The 22,693-nt window shown below is 40.3% G+C and overlaps 1 protein-coding gene across 1 annotated transcript; it reads left to right on the top strand.

Annotated features, from left to right (window-relative positions):
* Positions 1-10,858: 10,858 nt before the first annotated feature.
* Positions 10,859-22,397, top strand: LOC122167589 (protein-glutamine gamma-glutamyltransferase E-like). Its single transcript, XM_042832270.1, has 13 exons — positions 10,859-10,868; positions 12,513-12,680; positions 12,964-13,206; positions 13,521-13,639; positions 14,126-14,254; positions 15,629-15,806; positions 15,962-16,097; positions 17,026-17,129; positions 17,598-17,843; positions 18,469-18,774; positions 19,531-19,688; positions 19,884-20,017; positions 22,051-22,397. Exons 1-13 carry the CDS (start codon positions 10,859-10,861, stop codon positions 22,196-22,198), a joined length of 2,079 nt encoding a protein of 692 aa, XP_042688204.1. The 3' UTR covers positions 22,199-22,397.
* Positions 22,398-22,693: the final 296 nt, after the last annotated feature.

Here is a 22,693-nt window from a genome sequence, read left to right as displayed (position 1 = left end):
CTTGGTAGGAAGCAACAGCTGCAAGAGCAGGAATGCCTCAGGGAAAAGGACAAAGCACAAAGGGGCCTGGGGGCACCTCCAAGGCCAGGCTTCGTCTCATGCCAAGGAAGAAAAGCCAATGGTTGTTTACCCACCAGTTGCTCAGCATCCTCAGGCGCTATGGGATGTACACTTGGCTTCACTCTGTTTTTTTCAGTCTCTCTGCAACACTGAGATTTCCCATCCCATTTGCAAAAAGTGCATGTATTTTTCCCTAGGCCAACCTCCTCCAAGCTCCTTGTCATTTTAATTTTATTTCTTCTACTTTGCATCCCTTCCCCGCCCAGCAGACATCACAGGTACCAGGCTGAGGCTGGCTTTGCTGTGGTGAAGGACAAAACCCCACCCCACGGTGCCTTCCTCCCTCACATTCCTTCTTCCTGAGGACTCCTGCGCAGCCCAGCACACCGCTCACCCCAGGGCTCTCACTGCTGCTCCTCATCCAGCAGGGACACTTGGACATGCTCCACGTGGGGATATGGGTAGGGAGTCTGCTGTGTTGTACTGCCAGGGAGCTGGGCAGGAACCTGGAGTGGCTGCAGCGCAACGCCCAGCTATGGGACACAGACACACGCCCAAAGAATGGAACAGCACAGGCTATGCCAGGAGAAGCCAGGAAAGGCCAAGCATCCATACGTATAGCACAGTGCACTGCAAAGAGATGGAGAAAAATGCTCGGGAAGATTGCAGCTCTACAGGAGCAAGGTCCTGATAGGAGACTGCCGTTCCCTTCACCCATTGGGCTTATCTGAAAGGCAGGCAGCTGCAAGCCTGCAGAACCCACAGCCAGAAGCTATTCCAACTGCCCGGCACTCCAACATCTCCGGCGCGCCCCAAGTGCTCCACCGTGGGAGAGACAAATTTCCTTAAGACCGTCCCAGCCCTGCGCATGCGCACCAGTGCCAAGGTGCTCGCTACTGCCGCCTGTTGGATGAAATGCAGTACTGCAGGTGCCGCTCTGCTCACGCATGTACGGGATGGCGGGGCGCGAGTCTCTGCGCTGCAGTTCATGCGTGGATCAGCATCTACATCGCCTCTTCCCCAGCAGGCGGCAGCAGTGAGCCCTCTGTTGTACACAGCTCCTGTAGTACCACGATTCTTCCAGCAGGTGGCAGCAGCTCTCAGTGAGGACCACCCCCGCCCCCGCCCCCCCCCCCTCCAACTAGAAGGCGTTTGGTCGCGTTCCAAGACAACTCAAAGGGCCGGATGGACGAGTTGTGCTGTTTACTGAAGCAACAGACTGCAGATTCTTTTGGATTGCCGGTGGTAAATACGCTGTCTGCAGAGCACGTGCGAGTTCCAAAAATGTGAATAACACAGCTGCAATGTGTTAAATGAAGGACTAACTCTATAGTGATTTTGAGTTTCCTGGGGAAGTGCTTCACTATAATCAGAAGTGCAAATCTCACCCAGTAGGAGTTCCTATGGGGGGGCAAGAGAGGCACATCAAGCTCCCCTGCTGCTGCCAGCATCCAAGGTTGTAGGGCACGATGCTTAGGGAGCCATCATGGAACAGATTCTTTGCATATTCACTGTATTCCACTCTGGAGGTTTCCTCAATGCTGTACCTTCTTTTAGCAAGGGACATCTCAAGTCACCTCCAACACTAATCCCACATGAAGGTAGGTGTGGTTGCTGGGGGGCAACAGGTGAGGTGAAGGCAGCTGTAAACTGCAGGGAGAGACAGAAAGATCAGCCTCCAGGAGATGGAGGATGGAAGGACAGCTGCTGTCTGGTAGGCCAATTCCCACTCCTGTAATCTTCATCGCTTTCCCCATTTCTAAAAGTGTATTGCAGCCAAACACCGCAGACCTGAAGGGTACAAAAGGGACATCCGATGTGACCACATGGTTACTTGGCCAGAAGAACCCACAAAATATGATGGTGACTTTAGATCTGGAGGCCTTTACCCCATTTCACCACAAGTCATGCTGGTTGGACCAGCCAGACATACACATCCTCATCCTCGTTAGCATGTTGGCATGGAAAACAAATATGACTGGATAATGAAATCAATAGGAAAACAAGCAGGGGCAACTGAAATCAGCTTTGTTTAAAACATAATCAGGTTCTCCTCTTATACAACCTTCTAATTAGCTTTACCATATTCAAAATTTAAAATGAAAGTGAACATCATGTGGTTACAGAACCATGTCAAAAAAGGGAGGGAGCTTCTTGGGACAGCAAGGACACAGCAAGCTTGCAATAGCTTCTCTTTTTGAGGCAATATATATATATATATATATATATATTTAACCAAAGGAGATTTGGCACATTTACAATTTCTGTTATTGCACCAAGAAGTTCTTATTTTACAGTTCAAAGGGAAGAAATAACTGTTAAGACAAGCTGGTTTCTCAAGTATGAAATTACAGGAAATGTCCTAAACATTTCTGTACAGTAATATCTCAAGAGTTGTAATGCAAGCAGCCTGGACAGAAGGAGGGCAATAAAATGAGTGATTCAGTTTACCTTCAGATATGTGAGGTTTGGAAAACAGACTTCAGGTATGAAATGCAGTTTGCAGGTTAAAAAGCACTTCAGATTTTATGGTTTCTCAAAATCATAGCATCTTAGGGTTGGAAGGGACCTCTGAGGGCCATGTATTCCAACTCTATGCACTGAACAGGGACATCACAGCTAGATCAGGTTGCCCAGGGCCTTATCCAGCCTCACCTTGAAAGCCTCCAGCAATGGGGCATAAATCACTTCTCTGGGCAATCTGTTCAGTGCCTCACCATTGTCACTGTAAAAGATTTTTTCCTTATATCTAACTAAATCTACCCTCTTTGTGCTTGAAACCATTTCCCCTTGTTCTATCACCACAGATCCTACTAAAGAGGATCTCCTTCTTTCCTCCTTCTTTCCTGTTGTTTCCCTTTGGATACTGAGAGAATATTACTGAGTATTTTAAATTGAATGGAAAGAGAAAAGGTAAAATCATTTGCAATAGTCAATATATCATTATTGTTAATACCAACAGCTGCTGTTTAAAACTGAGGGACATTTGGTACCTGTGACTTGTTCTTTCCCCGTGTCATCAAGTCACGCCAATGTTTATTTTGCAAAACACAAGGAAGAGGACAAGAGGGAATGGCCTCAAGCTGTGAAATTCTTATGCTTCCAGAGACTCAAGATGAATACTAAAAAAGATAAAATACCTGCAAATAAGAACATATTCCATATCCACATCCATCCCCATCTTTTGCAATTAAAAGTGCCTTTAGACTTTCAAAAGCAAATCCTGTCCAAATAGTAAGTTTTTGCTGATGAATCTAGCAGTTATCTTAACATAGAAGGCATTTACTTTGTTGTTCAACTAAAGATGTTTCATTTTCCTTTTCCAGAAAGAAAAAGAAAACCAGTAGGATTGGTCATACGATGCACCATCTTCAATGGTTTAACAATTCTTTAAATCTGCAAAGAGAATTATGTGACTCTAAGATGCAAATACAGGCTGATCTGTTACCTCCAGAAAGCAGTATTCTCTCTCAAACAACTGATTTCACTTGTCTTCCCATCTATTATGGAGTTTTCATTGCAATTATCAGCTCCTGAACAATTACAAGCTCCTTGCAAATTAATTTAACTCACTCCAATCTTTACATTTCGTATTATGGATTACAGCCACCAGATTGAATTAGAAATCCTTTAAAGATTTCTAATATGCACCTTTTTATCCATCTACACGTCTCAACAACTTGTCCAGGATCTTGTCATTTTATATCCCCATACATCATATTTCTTTGTACATTCAAAAATGCAGTCTTGTGGGCTGAGCTGAGCATTGCATAAAACATACAAACCAACCAACCAACCAATCAAAACTACAAAAAAAAAAAAAAAAAAAAAAAAAAGGATCAATAAAAAATAGATCAGGAAATAACTAATAGTCATTGTCACAATGCTTACTGGTGGTGTGTTCTTCATATCAGAAAGTATACAGAAGAAATTAAATGAGTCCCAGAAATACATTGCATATTCAAACTAAGATATCAGCATGACAAGAACCTGAAAAATCTGAAATTCCATAATTGGGGTGATAAAAAATGACAGGAATGCAAAACACTGAGCAATAAGTGAAGGAAAGCCGTGGGCACCTTTCAACACTGACACTGTTAAGAACTCGTGGATCTTAAATGCGAAAGGAAATGTTTGGAAAATTATTTACACAACTCATAATTAGCATGTGAAATTCATTGCTCTAAGGGACAGAAAGCCAGTGAACTTTAATGGATTCTATAAAGGAGGCAGCTTTTCTCTGAACAAGAGGATAACATGATTATTTTAGGGTCATATAAATTCCTTCTTTCAGGGAGCAAGTTCTGAAGGGACTGAAAGTGGGGTAGATTTCCCCTTCACAAGGAGAGCAGCAAAGTGCCATGGGGCTTCCCAGCCAGCCTTGGGAACTCATTTGTATTGGCAGAAACAAGAACCTCCAATTCTACACTGGTAAATGCTGTGCTTACGTTCCTCTGTTTCTGTTCAAAACATTCAGTTCCTTCCTTGAAATGAGCAGTTAAGATGTGATATGTAAGACACCTATGCTAAGGCCCTCCCTATGTGACACAGCTCAGCTTCAAGTACCAAGAATACACAACAGGGGGAAAATGTCACTGTGACAGATCTGACATCAAAATAAGTTCCCTGGGGTAAGGTTGACTGCACGTCTATATTACCCTCACCCAACGCTCATTCAGTCCATTCTTAATCTCCAGTGAAAAACAATTACATATGCTTTTACAACCTCCATAGAGGGTCTAGTTCAGTACTTATCCTCACTGCCAACACTTTAACTTATACTTAACCTTAGCATTTCTATGACAGACTAAGGATTTTTAGGCTCCTCTTTTTGTAACCACCTCACGTTTGAAAAGTTGTCATCACATCTCCATAGCTGCCTCTGTTTTAGACTGATTCAACTCTGTGCTCAGGGTTGGACACAATATTTCGTCTGAAGTCCTAATAACAACAGACAGGGCATATTTAGCAGACATGAAAGCTCCAAGACAGCTTTTCTTGGCTCTGCTGTTGCTACGCCCTTCCAGTTGGACAGTGAAACATTGGGACAACATGCCATTTGCTTTATTCCTGCAAATTATGCCATTAGCTCACTGAAATTTTGTGTAAATAATGTCTTCGTATGGTTATGAAAATACCATGTAGGATGTTGCTACAAATTAAAGTTTATACGAAAGAGGAGAAAAAAATGGGTGGGCTTGGCTGACTTCTTAAAAAGTCCATGGTAGATTTTAATCATGTTGGTGAAGCTAACAAGTTTCTCTATTCCATTATTTTCCAGGAACTGTCAATGGCAAAGGGGTTTGGAACCAGATAATCTCTAAGGTCCGACCTAGCCATTCTATGATTCTATGACTAAATTAGTTGATGTAAACTGCAATTTCTAGGCTCCTTCCCATGGCTCTTACCCCATTGTATTATACACAGGTATTACGCTTTCCCATTCCTCATCTTATGAAAATTTCACTCTTCAAGTTCTTCAAGGTGAGCACTAACATTCCTGAGATTGCTTCAGGCTCTGCTCCTCATTGTAGATAAGTGAGATTAAGCAATAGCAAAATGAGACAAAATACCTTAATCAAATTGGAGTAAGCATAAAAAATGGAAGTTCCCATATAAAAAGATAGAAAGATCCACAGTCAAATAGCCAGAAGACTAATACAACAAAAAAAAAAAAAAGAAAAAAGAAAAAGAAAAACAAACAAAAAGAGAAAAATTAGCCAGAAAAAAAAGAGAAATATCATGAAGTCATGCCAATGAATTCATTTTCTTTGTATCTATAAAACACCCTCCTTGTACATGCAGATCAAAGTATTTTAGCTTTTAATGTTGTGCCTTTATAGTCAGAAACTAGTTGAGTAATCACCACAGAAGCACAAATTACAGTCTTAATTTGTACCTGCTACAAAATGAGTGTTTTCTTTAATTTTATGAGGATGAAGTTTCCCTTTGTGCAGGGAGAATTACTGCTTGAGATCCACTCCTCAGAGCTATTCACCATTCAGTGGTTCATCAATTTAATAGCAGCTTACTTGACATGTACAGCATTAATGCTGTTGCTATTTGTTCACAGAGACTCTAAGGGGAGATTGACACAAAAGCATCACTGAGCCCAAAAAGACTCAGTGATCCCAAATCAAGGACTACTGAGGTGAATGGAAAGTTCTGTTGTTTCACTGTAAGACTTATGAGAGTATGCACAGGGAACTATATTAATTTTATTAGGAATATATACTTTTATTTTGTGAACACTCATCTGTGGATCATGCTAGGAAAAGATATTCACTCATTCTGACTCAAAAAATCTTCTCTCCTCTTCCCAAGTGACGCATCATTGGATGTGAAAATCTGGATTCCAGGTATGCAATTAAATGTTCTACTTTTCTGAGCATCTCAGTCAACCCTCGGGATAAATAGCCTGAATTGCATAAGTGTGGTGTGTTAAAACCCATGAGCTAATATATGGTCACTAGGAAGTTTACATGCCCACTGGAATGACTTACCTGCCTCACCCACCTAATGTGAATTACAATTGGTTTGAGCTGAAGGAGAGGCCTAAAGTTTTCTCTATAAATGCTGCCACGCAGCCAAAGCTTGAAGTCTTATCATAAACCTCTCCAGTTGCTCACAGAAATACAAAGCCCAAGACACAGAGGAGCAAGGAAGCATGGCTGGTAAGTGCAAATAAATAAGTAAATAAATAAATAAACAAACAAATAAATCTCTTCCTGAGTAGGGGATGGGTAAGTGAATAATTTACCGTATGTTTTTTATTCTGTAGGGTTATTATCTGTAAAAGGCTCTGAACTGTTGAAGTGTTCTACATACTGAGATTTTGAATAGGTTATTTCAGCATTTTCTTTCCTGAATTTTTCAAAAGACACCAACAAGGAAAAAAGATCATCTGTCCATTACTGTGCTAGAACCAGGTGTTATAAAACCGCAAATAGAGCAGAAGAAATTATGGCAAACTGCAAACTATCTTGTAGTGTGAAACTTAATGAATCGAGGGCTTGTTCAAGTATGAATTAATCTTGTGTTAATGAGAATATTTGTGCCATGAGCACAAATACGGACTACATTCCTTCCTGGAGATTCAGAGTCAGCAAAATGCAATATCATTTTAACTATACGTTGAAATTACTGTGAAAGGGACTTTATGATACAGACAAATCAGTATAGGTGTCCAGGAGTAAGGTCATAGCAAGAAAGATATTAAATCAAGACACTGTAGCAAGATTGGCTTTGTTCTTGCTTAGGTCCAACTTGTTGAGAACTCAGTAAAAATGCAGTTACTTCCAGGCATGTAGTTCACGCTCTGCTGGATTTATGTGACATTAACTAGAAAAGTTTAGGAAATTAATCAAAAAGCAACCATCCATAGAGCAGAGGATGAAGTACAGAAATGAGAGGTGTTTTTTCCCCTCATGGAGATTAAAACAGGCAGAGTTACACCATGGTCAAAAAGCTTGATGAGACTCAATTGCAGAAACTCTTAGGATACAGGTATTCATCCATTACAATCACTGAAATAATTCACGTTATTGACTGATCTACTTGTGCTGGTGTTCATCAGCAGCATCTGTTGTTTGCCCGGCCTGACGGTGCTTACTTAATGACTGCATCTGCTAAGTGTGAGATATCTAGATGTCCACTTGTTCAGGGGCTGGGAGGGAATCGGGTGGACCCAGTGGGCATAAGGCTGTTGATTCCCTCATCCATCTCCTCCTCTCAGCAGACCAAATAAATGGCCAAACACAATTTGATAGGCAATCTGAAAGACTGGAGTGATTAGGAAAATCTTTCCCTTTAAGAGAAGAACTGTATGGACAGTAAAATAGACAGTAAAAACTTTCCTCTGTAGCAATGGGGAAACAACCACAAAGTAATTGTTTCTGCATTGTAACACTTCCTTTTAAGCAATGATATGCCAATGACTTAGACAATAACTTTGCCATTTTGGCAAGGCAGTCCCTAAAAACTTCCTTTTTTGTGTGATACATCATTGTGTCCTTCTTAACCACAATTTTCTCATTACAGTAAATGCAAGAAGCAATAGCAGCATTTAACGAACAAACTGTTATTTGCTGATCACAGCTAGCTCTTGCTTGTGAAATACCCAGGTCATATTGCAAGCCCAAGTTCAGTTAGAGAAGTCAAAAGTACCCAGGGTTTCTCCTCAAAGTGCCAAGCACAATTTTAATGTAAAAAGCTGTGTGTGTGTGCACAGGTATGTGTGCACAGGTGTGTGTGCCCATGACTGCTTTCACATATGCACACAAACATGTTCCAAAATCACACATCCTGCAAATACAAACACTCTTCCAGAAAGCATCTGTGGGCCAGCCTGTACTGGACTTGGTTTAACAGAATCCAGAAAGAGAAAAGAAGATGATGCCTAAAGAATGGGAAAAGCATTGTAAATGGTCCTGTAAATTTGATAATACTTTTTTCCCTAAGAGTTTTGACAGTCTTCAGCACATTACTGCTACTAAGCACTCAGTAATTTGTTCCACAGCCTCAAACTCAATTATCTCTGCTTGTGTCTTCAGTTTTGTGTCATTACCACTAAGGTGTGAGTCACACCTGCAAGCATCTTGTTTATGTACCAGAATTAGGAGTGCTTGGCCATAGGATGGGTCATGCTGGATTGAAGTTCTTAGAAGAAATAAGCAGAGTCTAACAGTGAACGGAGCTTGCAAAGAGATAGTTCTGATGAGTGTGCAACTCTAACTGTAAATTACAACATCCAAATAACATCTTTACTCCAGTTCAGTGGAAGGGATGTGTGTATAAGTGGGAGAGGTAGGGGATTACCTTTAAATGTAATAGGCTATAAGCACCAGGTCATGTCTGGCTATGTGGGAGCTGTCTGGGAAGTCTGATTCATTTCTAGGTGCTGGTCCCTTGGTAGTTTTTGAAGTTGCCGTGCTAGTGTATGTCACTATCAACATCCCATCTGAAAAAATCCATAGCATTCCTGCCAAGATCCTAAGGGAAAATCTGAGTTTCCAGGAATTTCCTGGCACGCTGTAACATGTGCCCTGCTAAGTGAGGTATTCTCATAGAATCATAGAACCATTTGTGTTAGAAGGGATCTTTAAAAGCCACCTGACCCAATTCCCCTGCAGTGAGCAGGGACACCCACAGTTCCATCAGCGTTCAGAGCTCCTCCAGCCTGACCCTGACTGTCTGCAGGGACGGGGCCACCACCTTATCTTTGGGTGCTCTGTGTCAGTGCCTCACTGCCCTTATTGTTAAAACCTTCCTCCTTATATTGAATCTAAATCTCTTTCCATTTCAGACCATCTGCCTTTGTCCTATCACACAGATCCTGCTAAAGAGTCTGTCCTTTTTCTCACAGCCCCTTTAGATACTGACAGGCCACCCTCAGGTCTCCCTGCAGCCTTCTCTCCTCCAGGCTGCACAGCCTCAGCTCTCTCAGCTGTGCTCATAGGGAGGTGTTCCATCACTCAGAACATTTTTGTGGCCCTCCTCTGCATGCACTCCAACAGGTCTACTTCTCTCCTGTACTGAGGACTCCACATTTCAGGAGCACCTCCTTTGGAATGGAGGATGAAGAGTGAAAAAAAAAAAGGAAGTGTTTCTTGGGCAATATATAGGACCTAGAAGAGATCTCAGCCAAGTGCTTTTCCTTATAGACTTGACCAATCTACATCAGCAGGTTCTGGTCCTGGAGAGTGTTGACACAGGTCAGTCCACATTGCTATTCCACGGCCTCAGGGCCCTCCCTAGAGGTTTACAAATATAGTATAACTGTAGAAAAATACTTGACTTCCTGCAGGAGTGATTTTGGTGATGAAATTCCTTGCTTAATTATCCAACAAAGGAATGAGAGGAGAGACAGGACAGTCCAATTTCCCAAGGGAATGAGGCAGTCCCCAATAAGTCATGTCCAGATGTTTGTAACATGGTGCTTCAGGGATATGTATGGAAGAATATAGAAGAAAGACACCTTGTTGGTGTCTTCATCTTAAAGATGAAGATAAGAACTGCTTTCCAACCCTGAAACAAATGCACAATCAATTATATGTGAATTAAGGTTGTTTATTTTTAAAATTACAGTTGGACTTTTCATGTGATAAAACTACTGTCCCATCTTTCCCAAAAATTCTGCTGATCCTGAGTGTTGAGAAGCATTCACGGAAGTAGCTCGAGGAAAAAAATGGATTCACTGAATTAATTTTAGAAGAATGTCACTGTAAATATTGCTCACGAGGAATTTCAAATTAAAAACAATGTGGCGCAAGAAGCAGTATGCCTTTACTAGAATGTTGTTATTATAACAGAAAGAAAAACAACTGAACACTGAAATACTTATAAATTCAAACACAGTAAGAAACTTTTAATAGCTATCCAGATTTCTAAGCATAAATACAGCCAGGTTGGATGGGCCCTGGGCAGCCTGATCTGGTAGGTGGCAACCAGCCTATGGCAGAGGCTTGGAAGCAGATGATCTATAATGTCCCCTCCACCCTAAGCCATTCTATGATACTGGCCAAGCTTCCTAAGTTAGGTTGCAGGGAAGTGTGATCAGAATGTTGAGCCTAAGAAGGAAAAAAAGAAGAAAAAAAAAAAAGAATCTTCAACCCCTTTGTTCATATTAAAGGCTGGAAAGCAAAGAGAGCAATTGAAGCTCCACCCTCCCACAGGAAAAGCTTTACAAGTAGACTTTAAATAAGTGAAAGACACCAATCACTCCTTGAGTCAACAGAAGTAGAGGAGGCCATTGAGAGGAAAACTCCAGAGCTGCTCTTACAGAACATATCGATCAGATATGGGCCAAGGTGAGCAAGGGGCAAGCCCTTCTGTGGTTCTCTGTTATTCTCTTACATCAGTAAGATGTGTATTCAGCTCTGAAAGCGAAGGGAAAGTTTGCAGGTATTTTAAGTTGTCAGCCCAGTGTAAATGGGAGACCGACAAATCTGACACAACAGGAGAAGCACAATTCGGAGAAGGTATCATTGAAAAGGCAGAGGGAGGTTAGAGTGCACAGAAAAGGTTGAAACCTGAAGTTAAAATTGAGAGCATACAAAAATGTAAGGATTTTGTTTGTCTGTTTTTGATTTGCTGCTAAAATTTATGTTTATGCAAATTGCCTACTTTGCTGCATTTCCCTTGGCAGCTGATCTCTGTCTTTCTAAAGACAAGTTTTCCTCACCCCTGAGCCTGTTCTATAACAGATGTGCTTTATTGCTGAGTTTCTAAAAATTATTATTTTTTAAATAGGTACATTCCTAAAAAATCAAAGTACATGCTGCTTGCCTAGACGAAAAAAAAAAGCAAAACGTATTCCCCCCATTTGAAATGTGACTGTATTTCTAAGGCTACAAATGTAGTTATTTCAAGGCTTGCCTGACTTGATAAGCTGAAGATTATGCTGCAAAGAACACCTCCCCATGGATGAATCAAGGTGAACACAGGATGCTGATTTTTTACTCAGTAACAACCCAGTCCCACTACTAAGGACTTTCCTATTCTTCCTCTCTATGAAGTAGAAGGGGAGGAGGGAGAAAGAGAGTAAAAACTATTTTAAAAATAAAATATTTTTAACTTATTTAAAAAATTATTTTTAAAGAACACACACACTGATATCTTTTCCTTCTGTACTTCTGCACTTCATTTCAATCATCAAGTTAATCTTCTGCTAATGAACCCTCCATAGGCTCTGTCCATGTCAGAGCCAAACCAACCTCAGATGCTTATTCTTTGGCCTCTGATAAAGCTACAGCTTGCACACAAGAGCATTCCACGCCATATTATTTCACACACATGATTTTAATTGTGTTTTCTCTCCAATTCTGTCATCTCTCCCACTGTCAAATGACCCATTGAGCTGAAGATGTCCCTGCTCATTGCAGGGGGGTTGGTTTGATTCTTTAATAATCTCTTCCAACTCAAATAATTCTGATTTTATGTTCTTGTTAGGTGCTTTCAACAGATAAGAACTGGTGTTTATATCAGAGATACATGTAACATAAATGTGGCTAGGGAACTCATCATGATTTAAAATGCAGAAACATCCTTCTGGTCATTCTAGTTTCTTCATTTCTTATTAAGCCATCATGTCATAGAATGAATGAAACCATGACAGAATTAGCTGAGTTCAGTTGGATTCTGTATTCAGTAACTCACAGGTGTTCCATTCTCTCATAGTTCTTTCCTCTTAGATTCTTTTCTGATTTTCCTTTAGTACTGGATATACTACTTTTTTAATAATTACGCAGATAGTTCTTAATAATCTTGTAAAGGTGTAAGCTCTCTCTCTCTCTCTCTCTCTCAAAACAGAATAAAATGCTCAGAAATAACTTATTTCCGTTTGTGGTGGAAACTTCACATTTTTATTAGCTACTTACAGAAAGTAACATGAAATTCTTGCAATTGTTTACGCGCTTCTTCCTCCTTCTAATGTACTTCTCACTTTTTCTTAGCTCTGACGCAGCCAAGTACCGACTGGCATGTGAAAGAAAATGGGAGAGATCACCACACAAGTAAATTCTCTAGCAAAGAGTTGGTTGTGAGGAGAGGTCAGGCCTTTGTAATCACCTTCAATGGAACAGAACACCCTGAGCAAACCTTTACATTCATCGCAGAAACAGGTATGGCTCCCAACGTCGTTCCCAGAAATTGCAATGCCTAAGCCACATTCTTTTGGCCTGGTATGTGCTATATGGTAAGCAGTTAATACCTCAGAACCAACATGTTGCTTTAAATAGTGTCTGAAGTGTTTGCTGTACTACTTCCACCTCAGCTAGCAGAGGTAATTTCTTTCATTTTCAAACATATGCCATATTAATCTAATAGAAGGGTTAAAAATCAGACGGGTTTTTTGACAAGTTACAGCAAGCTGGAAAGAAAAAAGTTGTTTATTTTCCTTAAAAGGTCCAAAACCCTCCAAGCAGGCCAAGACCCAAGCCACATTTGGTATCTCCAGCACAGCAAGCAAGGAGGGCTGGAGCGCAGTTCTTCAGTCCACCAGTTCCCACTCCGTGAGCATCTCCATTTCCAGCCCAGCTAATGCTGTCATTGGACGTTACAAACTGAGTGTTCAAAGTACTTCAGCTGGCAACTCGTCTCCAGTAGTCCTTGGCACTTTTGTTTTGCTCTTCAACCCTTGGTCTTCAGGTAGGAATATATCAGCATTCCCCTGAAAGAACTGATTTACTTGTAGTTTGATTAGTATTTCCAGTTTCTCCACTTGACCTACACTTCTGCAGTTGGGGATAGAACATTCACCACATAACCTAGCAGTGAGAAAAGAAAAGCATACAATGGTTTCTTAGGACCTTCTGCTACATAAAACCAACTCTGTATCACGTATTGAATGGAGATCCCCTGGCTCCCCCCCAAAAATGCAGATTAAGTTCTGCCAAAACCCTGCAGGTTTTTTATTTATTTTGCCCGCTGTGATTGTATATACCTCTCCTTTGGCTTTTCAGGTGATGATGTGTTCATGCCTAACAAGGCAGAGTGTGAGGAATATGTGCTAGAAGAGTTTGGTATCATTTTTGCTGGCAACAATAATCATATCAACAGCTTTGGATGGAACTTTGGCCAGGTAAACACAGCACTGAACCAGCAGCCAGTGCTTTGTGCTCTTTTTCACATAAGCTGGATGATCAGCATGTTTATTTTTTAATGTTTATCACAGCCATACACCTCAGAAGATCAGGAATCTGGTAATGCAGTTAGAACTCACATCAACTTCTATTATATTGATTAATGAGAAAATTTGCAGTTGACTACTTGGTGATATGAGCTAGGACACAGAGTCCTAAGAGTCTGCTGCGAAGTTAAGTGGAGCATCACAGAATGGCACAGGCCTGGCTGCCAGTCCACACATTCTGAGTTTTGAAAACCTCTTAAGAGTTTTAATCTCCATGGTTTGTTGATGGCTCATTTTTACGTGGAATTCTTGGCTGAGCTGCAAAGTTTCATCTTATGGTTAAAGAAATATTAAATGCTCACGTAATTCTACTTATCTGTATATTTTAGCACAGTATGATCTGTGTTTCTAATACACTAACATATTTCTATAACATAGTTTCAAGCAGATATCCTCAGTATTTGCCTTTCCATGCTGGATCGAAGCTTGAACTACCGTAAGGATCCTGCCACAGATGTATCTCGCCGATATGATCCCAAATATCTGGGCCGTGTTCTCAGTGCAATGGTAAACAACATGTTCAGAAAGTCCAAACTACTGACTGTTCACTTTTCAGAAAATTTTAGGCCACTGTTTGTATGCACCACAAAGCAGAAATGCGGGCCAGGGAAATCCCTAAGTTGTTGTCTGGTCTCAGCCTTCCAGACTTGTTTCATTTATGTATGTCTCACACTTAATGCTTTGATATCCAGTAGGCAAACTCAAAGCTATGTTGTGGGTTGTTATGCTGAGCACTTTGGAGGTCTTTAATCCAACTTCCCATTTGAAGGGGGTCTACTGGGGCACTAGATCAGGTCATCCATGGATTTGTCAAGTTGTTTTGAAAATCTCCAAGGACGGAAGTTTCACTGCCCCTCTGGGTGACCAATCCAGAGCTGCACTGTCTTCTTAGTGACTAATTTTTCTCTTATGTCCAATATGGTCTTCCCAAGCTACAACTTTCTGTCGTTGCCTCTTGGCATGTAATATACCAGTGCAGAGAAAAGTTGGACTCCTGACTTTGTATGCCCCATACGAATAGTTGTAAGCTCTTACTATAGACTCCTTTATCTTCATCTTTGCTAGACTGAACTAGCCTGGCACTCTCAGCTTCTTGTAAGTGCTGTGCTCTAGGGCCCATGATCATCTTGGTAGGCTCGTCTCCTGGACCCTGCTCAGTGCCACAACATTCCCCTGAACTGAGAAGTCTGAAAGAGGAGCTGGACAGTAATCCTGGCACAGTGATAATTAAAGAGCTGTAACAGCTTCCTTCAGTATTCTGATAATTTCTGGCACTTACTGTAACTCCCGGGGTCATTTCAGCTGAGTTGCCATGCAGCAAGCTACTTCCCAGCCTGTACTAATGCATGGGGTTTTCTTGCCCTGAATCCTGAATTCTGCATATTTTCATACTGGATTTCATGAGATTTCTGTTGACCCAGTATTCAAGATGCTTAAAGTGACTCTGCAGTTCTTATATCTGCCCCTTCCCCTAATTTAACATTGTCTATACATTTGCTAAGAGTTCATCCTGTTATCAAGCAGGCACATTTTGACAGATTCACTGCCTTATATGCATTTATGTCATTCTATCACACAGTGGTAAAGTTGCCACCTCACAACAGAAACCTTCACCATAAACTTGTGTGTGTCATCTTGCTGGGTACTACTGTACTTGGGTGGGAGAAACAGTGGTTAATTTCTTTTCATTACTTATGAGGACACTTCTATAATTTCTCTGAAACAATGAGATTTCCTCCTGAAGGCCAACTGTAAGAAGCAATGACTTTTGTCCATCAAAGTGTCATTCAAAGCTTTTCTCCTGTCCCCTCCTCCACCACTACTTCATCTATTGTAAGCTCTTGATTTATGTTATCATAAATTTTGTGAATATTTTTACAGGTCAATGCCAATGATGACCAAGGGGTGGTACAAGGAAACTGGAGTGGAAATTATGATGGTGGGAAAAGTCCAAGCAGCTGGACTGGAAGTGGTGAAATCCTGCAAAACTGGAAGAAATCAGGATTCAAGCCTGTTAGATATGGACAGTGTTGGGTTTTTGCAGCAGTATTAACTACAGGTATGATTTATGTAATGCATACAATGATACTGCACAGTGTCTGTGCACTAATAACACTTTCTACATGAAAATATTTCAGAATATTCATCTATTATATCAAACATCGTATTGTGGAAATAGTGCTTTCTGACTGTGGTTTTCCATTCTCCCTTTAGTGCTTAGATGTCTGGGGATTCCCACTCGTCCAATTACAAACTTCAGCTCTGCCCACGATGCAGATGGAAATCTGCGTGTGGATGAGTTTTATGATGCTTCTGGAAATCATTTGAATGAGGGAGCTGACAGTGTCTGGTAAGGTTCTGCAGTATTTAATAATAGGACCTGTCACTATTATAGTCTTCAGGTGCAGAGTATAGATTCTGATGACAAATACTCTATTAACTACTAAAAAAAATTGTCTTTAAAACAACTACATGCACAGGATCAACAAATATTATGCTGCCACAAAATTTGGTATTTTCACTTTTTCTTAATAAAGCAGAGAATTAACATCAGTTACTGCAGCAAACTGAAGCCAAGATAGACAAAGTTATAGCTGCCACACATTACTGAAAAAATGGGATGTTATACTGGAAATATCAAATATTGGAACCTAACTTTGTTTGAAGTTATTCTTCAAAACCAAAACCACGTTAAACTGTAAAAGTTCAATAGAACAAGCTCCCCTCTCCTTCTCCTAAAAAGGAGAAAGGAGAAATATTTCTTGCAGTGAAATAATTTGCAGTGAAAATAATTATCAATACTAAGTAACAAATGCAATGGAAATAAGCTTTCATTCAGCAAAGAAGAGTGCAGCTCCTCACTGTTTACCTTGTTTGCTTCCCTGCTTGTTCTGTACATGTCCTAAATCAAAGAGAAGCTTACAAGAATACTATAGTTTTGTACAATAAGAAGCACAGCTAAAAGTAAGGAAGTCCACAGGCTCAGAACTTTTTTTTTGGGGGGGGAGGGTGAAAAAGAGGCTCAAGACATTTTGGATAATTTCAAAAATTCACTATCTTTCCTTGAAAATGAGTTCCTTGAAAATAGTTCCACAATGCAGTTTTCAACTCTTGCATAAGTAAGATTGCCAGAATCAGAATGACAGTCATCTGTCACAGATAAGAACCTTCTGAAGGTAAAGCATTTGAGACTTCTAACTAAGAATACTAATTAATGAACGTGAATAGAAATGCAGAAACACGTACCATGGGCTTGCTTTATTTATTCTTGAATGTAGGAATTTCCATGTCTGGAATGAAAGCTGGTTTTCCCGCAGCGACCTGGGCCCTTCATACAGCGGATGGCAAATTCTGGATGCAACTCCCCAAGAAGAAAGTGGAGGTACACAGATTTCATTCCAGGAGTAATGCTGAAAAATCATAAAGTCAGTCATTTTCAGAGAGAAAAATGAACTGTAAAACTGCTGTGAAAGAAATTTCTTCTCCTGCTCAGAAGCGGAATGACAGTTTCTGCCTAATTAATAAAGCATCAGTTCCTCTATGGATCCCAAGAAACAAATTAGGTTTCTAGGGCCAGTCTTCTGCAGCTCTTTCTATATTTCCAATGTAGGTGCCTAGAGCTATTGAAGATTAATGAATGCTATAAAATAGATCAAGTGCACACTGAGAATAAATGCAAGACACACTGATTATTGGGTAAATACGATCTATGAGGGTCTGTGTGGATGAAACGGCCAGAATGGGCCACCAGCAATTGGTAATTCAAGAGTCACTGATAAATATCTGCCCAGTAATCTGCTTACTTTAAAACCATCGATTAGTTCTAAGGTCTATTTTCTTGATGCCATAGGAATTTATCAGTGTGGTCCTGCCTCAAGGAATGCCGTCAAAGAAGGAGACGTAGATCTGGACTACGACTGTCCGTTTGTATTTGCAGAAGTGAACGCAGACTGTATGTACTGGAATTATGATCCTGCAACTAGAAAGAAAACATTATTATTCAACAAGTCGACAGTAATCGGCCAACTCATCAGCACAAAGGCAGTTGGTAGAAATGATCGTATAGATATCACCAGTGATTATAAATATGAAGAAGGTAAAAAACTTCATAGTTCTATATTTGGTTCATTCCAGAAAAGTCACCTAAACTTTATGATAGGAGCCTCTTGATTGGCAATTTTGGACATCTTTATGGTAAGGGGAAAATTTATACTACATTTATTCAGTTCTAGCAGAAAAGAAAAAAGAATGTAAAGAGTAAAAAATAATGCCCTCCACTTTCTGATACGTAGTTGCTTTGTGGGACCTAAATAGGGCAAGTCCAAATAACTTTGATCCATAGTTCTCACCTTTCTTCTATTTTCTACCTATCCTGCAGGTATGGGGAGTGAATGTGATGTTGGGTGTGTTTGGCTGTTTGTCAGAGTCAACAGACCACATTATACCATTGCCCTTCCCTTACTTAAGGAGCATCTTCTGTATTAGCAAACAAAACCATTCCTTTTTACAACCATAAAAAACCATAGAAATGGAAAGGGTGACAAATTTTGGACTTAAGATTTTGTTTTACAAGAAGATGCTACTAAAGGGACAGTGACATTGCTGAGGGCAAAGCCAGAAAATTAAGTGTGGTAGTTGCTCTCTAAGTACAGAATTATGTTTTGCTGAATAGTCTCTAGCTGTTAACTGTTGAGGGTAATTTTCATTGCTGTTTCTAACAGGCTCTAAAAAAGAAAGAGATATTTTTAAAAAAGCCCGCAAGAAGCTGGGACTTGAGGATAAGTTTGATCCTACAGCACCAACACCAAAGGAAACTGAACAAAAGCCTGATATCTCAGGAAAGTTTAAGATGGCTGGTCCTTTAGAAGTTGGCAAAGACCTCAATTTAATTCTGGTTCTTGCAAATTTACAATCTGAAGTTAAATCTGTTCAAGTAAATATGACTGCTTGGAGCACTGTGTATACAAGAAGACCAGTCCGTGAGATCTGGAAGGACTCCCTGTCTGTCTCTCTGTCTCCTGAGGAAGGTAATTTTTCAAATCAAATAATCACACAATTCTTATTAAAAGTTATCAATAAGCAGGTGTTAGAAGATGGTCAACTTAGGTTGGGGCAATCAGAGACATTTACAAACTTGGAGAAGAACTCCTTGAGAACAGCCCTGCAGAGAAGGGCATGGGGGTCCTGATGGATAAAAAGCTGAAAGTGAGCCAGCAATTTGTACTTGCAGCCCAGAAGGACAACAGCGCCCTGGGCTTCATTAGCAGAGGGTGGCAGTGGACAGGGAGGGAATTGTCCCCATTTACTCTGCCCTCATGAGCCCCTATGTGCAGTACTGCATCCAGACCTGTGGTCCCCAGGGTAAGAAGGATGTTGAGGTGTTGGAGTGGGTCTGGAGGAGGGCCATGAAGATGCTCAGAGGGCTGCAGCGCCTCTCCTGTGAAGACAGGCTGAGGGAGTTGGGCTTGTTCAGCTTGGAGAAGAGATGGCCGTAGGGAAACTTTCCTGTGGCCCTTCAGTACATAAAGAATATAAAAAAGATGAAAACTGACTTTTTACGTGAACAGATAATGATAGGACACAGGGGAAAGGCTTTAAACTGAAAGAGGGGAGATTTATGTCAGATGTGAAGAGGAAATCCTTTACTGAGAGGGCAGTGAGGCCCTGGCACTGCTGCCCAGAAAAGTGAGCATGCCCATCCCTGGATTAATACTGGGTAGAAAGTCTGTTCCCTTACAAAAGTGTTTATCAGTTCCTTTTTTATTTTTTTTTTCCCTCCACAGAGAAACATTTTCCCATTAAGATATCTTATGCTGAATATCAACAGCAGTTAACTACAGATAACGCAATTGAGGTAACAGCTTTATGTCACGTAGAAGGTGGGATTCAAGTACTGGTGCAAAGACACATTGCCCTGGACAACCCTGCCATTGATATACAGGTGAATTATTCTCCCTTTACTCTAAATGCAGTGGCAGAGTAAGGGGAAAATGAGCCCTTTAGGCACTTTCTTTCTCAGGAAGAGATGTTCTGCTTATATTCTGCCTTGGTTCATCACAGTTCCTCATAGTAATCCCTCTTCTGACATGACTGACAATGCTGACAATCTGACCTTTTAAGTATTTTCTTTGCTCAGGTACTCGGTGAGGCAAAAGTGAATAAAGAAGTGGAAGTGGAAGTGGTATTTACCAATCCTATTGATATCGAAGTGAAGGACTGTGTGCTGCAGGTAGAAGGCAGTGACCTGCTGAGAGGAATCCTTATGATAGAGTAAGTACAAAAAGTGCCTCTTCCTGCTACTAAAGATAACTAATCCAGAACACAGCCATGGATGTCTTTGAACCAAACACAAGAATGAGACAGAATTTTCCTTTTGCACACAACTTTAAATCACCTTTCCATCTCCCGTAGGCTTTGACTCCATACTTTGGGAGGGCAAATAATTACTTTACAATTTGATAGAACTTTCTTCCCTACCCAACAGGCCATGACAGTTCCAGCAAAAGCTTTATGTATTCCCATGCAATAAATGTTATTGAAGCAATGCATGCTGCTATAGACCAGATGGGTTGAACCTTCTTGTTCTGACTGTAGGATTAGCAATAGGATATGAGTGTTTCTGTCCACACTATGCCCAAAATATTCTGTATTTTAACCAGGATTTTTTGTTTTGTTTATAAAATGGACTACGAGTGCCAGTCTGAGTGGTCAACCTTCTAAACAATTTGCATCTACATTAGACAGGTAACTGTGTAATGTAAAAAGCAGATGCACCAGTGTCCCAGCTTTGTAAACACAAATGAACACAGATTGTTTAGGGACAGGCTGTGATCTCAAAAAGTGGCACTTCTGAAAAAACAGCCCAAAGTATGCTCTATGTGTAGCTATTTCAGGCACAATAAATCATGACTAAAGAGGATGAACATTAGAGAACAGACTAAGCCAGGACCAGCAGTCTACACCTTAGAGGACTGGATTTACTTTACTATGGTCTGGAACTTGAGCATAACTTAAATACCTAAGGCAGGCAGGAAGAGGATAGGGAAAATAGTGAATATTATGATAAATAAAGATTTTCCAAAACAGGAACTATGAGTACATTGATTTTCAAGCTCTGCTTTTAGAACTCCACAAAATAATGATGTTGGGAGATTAATAAACTGAGTCAGAAAGGTTCTAGATGATGTTGAGATAGGGAATGAGAAGACTGGGAAAAAAATGGGTTCCTTTTACTCTAGATCCCAGCTACCTGTGATATGGAAATGTGCTGATTAAGTGAACACGAGTGAACATGTAATCCCTGGAGGTGTTAAAGAAACATGTACATGTGGTCCTAAGGAACGTATTTTAGTGGGTAATATTGGTGGTAGGTGGATGGCTGGACTGGATGATAGAGGTCTTTTCCAATCTTTATGATTCTGTGATAAACACATACATGCACACTGACAAAAAACAAAACAAAAAACCATTCACAGCAACTTAAGATGGTCACTCTTGCTTGAACAATTATGTCTATCTCATATATTCCCTATTCCCTTGAGGGAATTCAGTAACCTTGTGTTACATATTGTATACAACTTTATACTCAGGCAAGACAAAATATCACAGGCTAAGACTCTTCGGTGAAATCATAAACATGGATTTCCTAGAATTATAAAATATACTAGTATAAAACATTGTAAGGTCGATTTAGAATTTCCTGGTGTGCAAACACTTTTCTCACGTTGCTACAATCTACTGTAATTCAGGAGTTTGCATCAGTACTCCTTGTGGTTCCAGCTCATTCAACACAATGACGTATTTTATGCTTCCTGTTCTGCATGAAGCTTTCTCTTATATGAGATGAGTATGTTTTCACCCTGATCCCAAGTAAGCTTATCTGGATTACTACATGTTTTTTGAGTCCTTAATGCATGGTCTTGAGTATTTAAATATACACCATAGAAACAGGTTGAAAAAGACCTTCAAGATCAACAAGCTCAACCTCAACTCATCCCACCATGGCCACTGACCATGTCCCTCAGAGCCACAGTTCTGGAACATGAAAGAAGAAATTATTCTTAATATTCAATCTGAAGTTGATTCCATTGACTGGCTCTCCACTGTTGAAAACGGGAGTCAAGCCACCCAGTCCAGCATGGTGCTGTCAAATAGCTAAGTGTTGCACACTATTTTCACGACCATCTTAGACTGAGCTGATAGGAGTTCTTACATAAGGATGGAAATGGCTAAAGAGTAAACTCACATGTGATGCATAAGCCTATTTTCAGCTTATATTTTTTTCTTTTGTTTTCTATTTCTAGCGTACCACCATTGAAAGCTAAAGAGATATCCAGTACAAAATTTAAACTTACCCCTTTTGAGACGGGCTCCAAGCATCTGCTTGTTAATTTCTCCTGTGATAAATTTGCAGATATCAAGGCCTTTAAAACTGTAAAGGTGATTGACTAACAGGAAGATACACAATAAACGATCTTTGTCCCTACCAAATGCAGGGACATTGTACAAAATGGTGTAAGAAATGTACAAGAAAACTAGGAGAAAAGTAACAGAACAAAGTCCTTGCTTCCTGTGATACGGGTTTATCAACTTTATATCATTAAAATTTTACATTGTAATTTTTAATAAACTGTGGAATGGTTCACTTACTACTGTGCACATCCATGTTAATTAAACAGAATATCTTACCTTCTACTCAGAGACTGTTTGCTTGACTTGTGTCTGCTTTTGTTTGGAAATCATTACTTCTGACTCTGGCTGTTTCTACACAAATATAAACATATTTTTACACATTCAAAGCCTTATACAGTGCAATTGCAAAGTGGTGTTTCCTTTCATTGCAATCATGATACTAGAAAGTAGCCAGGATTAAGTGCATGCTTTACACAATTTTGGCCAGTCTTTTTAGCAATAATGAGTAAGTATCATGACATTTTTCTTTTCTGC

This window comes from Centrocercus urophasianus, unplaced genomic scaffold, assembly GCF_019232065.1.
Source record: "Centrocercus urophasianus isolate 14NV4802_14NV808 unplaced genomic scaffold, USGS_Curo_1.0 seq_38, whole genome shotgun sequence".
Taxonomy (NCBI): domain Eukaryota; kingdom Metazoa; phylum Chordata; class Aves; order Galliformes; family Phasianidae; genus Centrocercus; species Centrocercus urophasianus.
Note: the sequence above shows the minus strand (reverse complement) of the source record. Positions and strands in the feature narration are given on the sequence as shown.

What these genes read in the sequence shown, in the direction of transcription:
- LOC122167589 (XM_042832270.1), top strand. An exon ending in TTGGATGGAACTTTGGCCAG is followed by an intron (nt 13,640 to 14,125) that starts GTAAACACAGCA and finishes TCTATAACATAG; the next exon opens with TTTCAAGCAGATATCCTCAG. An exon ending in TCCCCAAGAAGAAAGTGGAG is followed by an intron (nt 17,130 to 17,597) that starts GTACACAGATTT and finishes TTGATGCCATAG; the next exon opens with GAATTTATCAGTGTGGTCCT.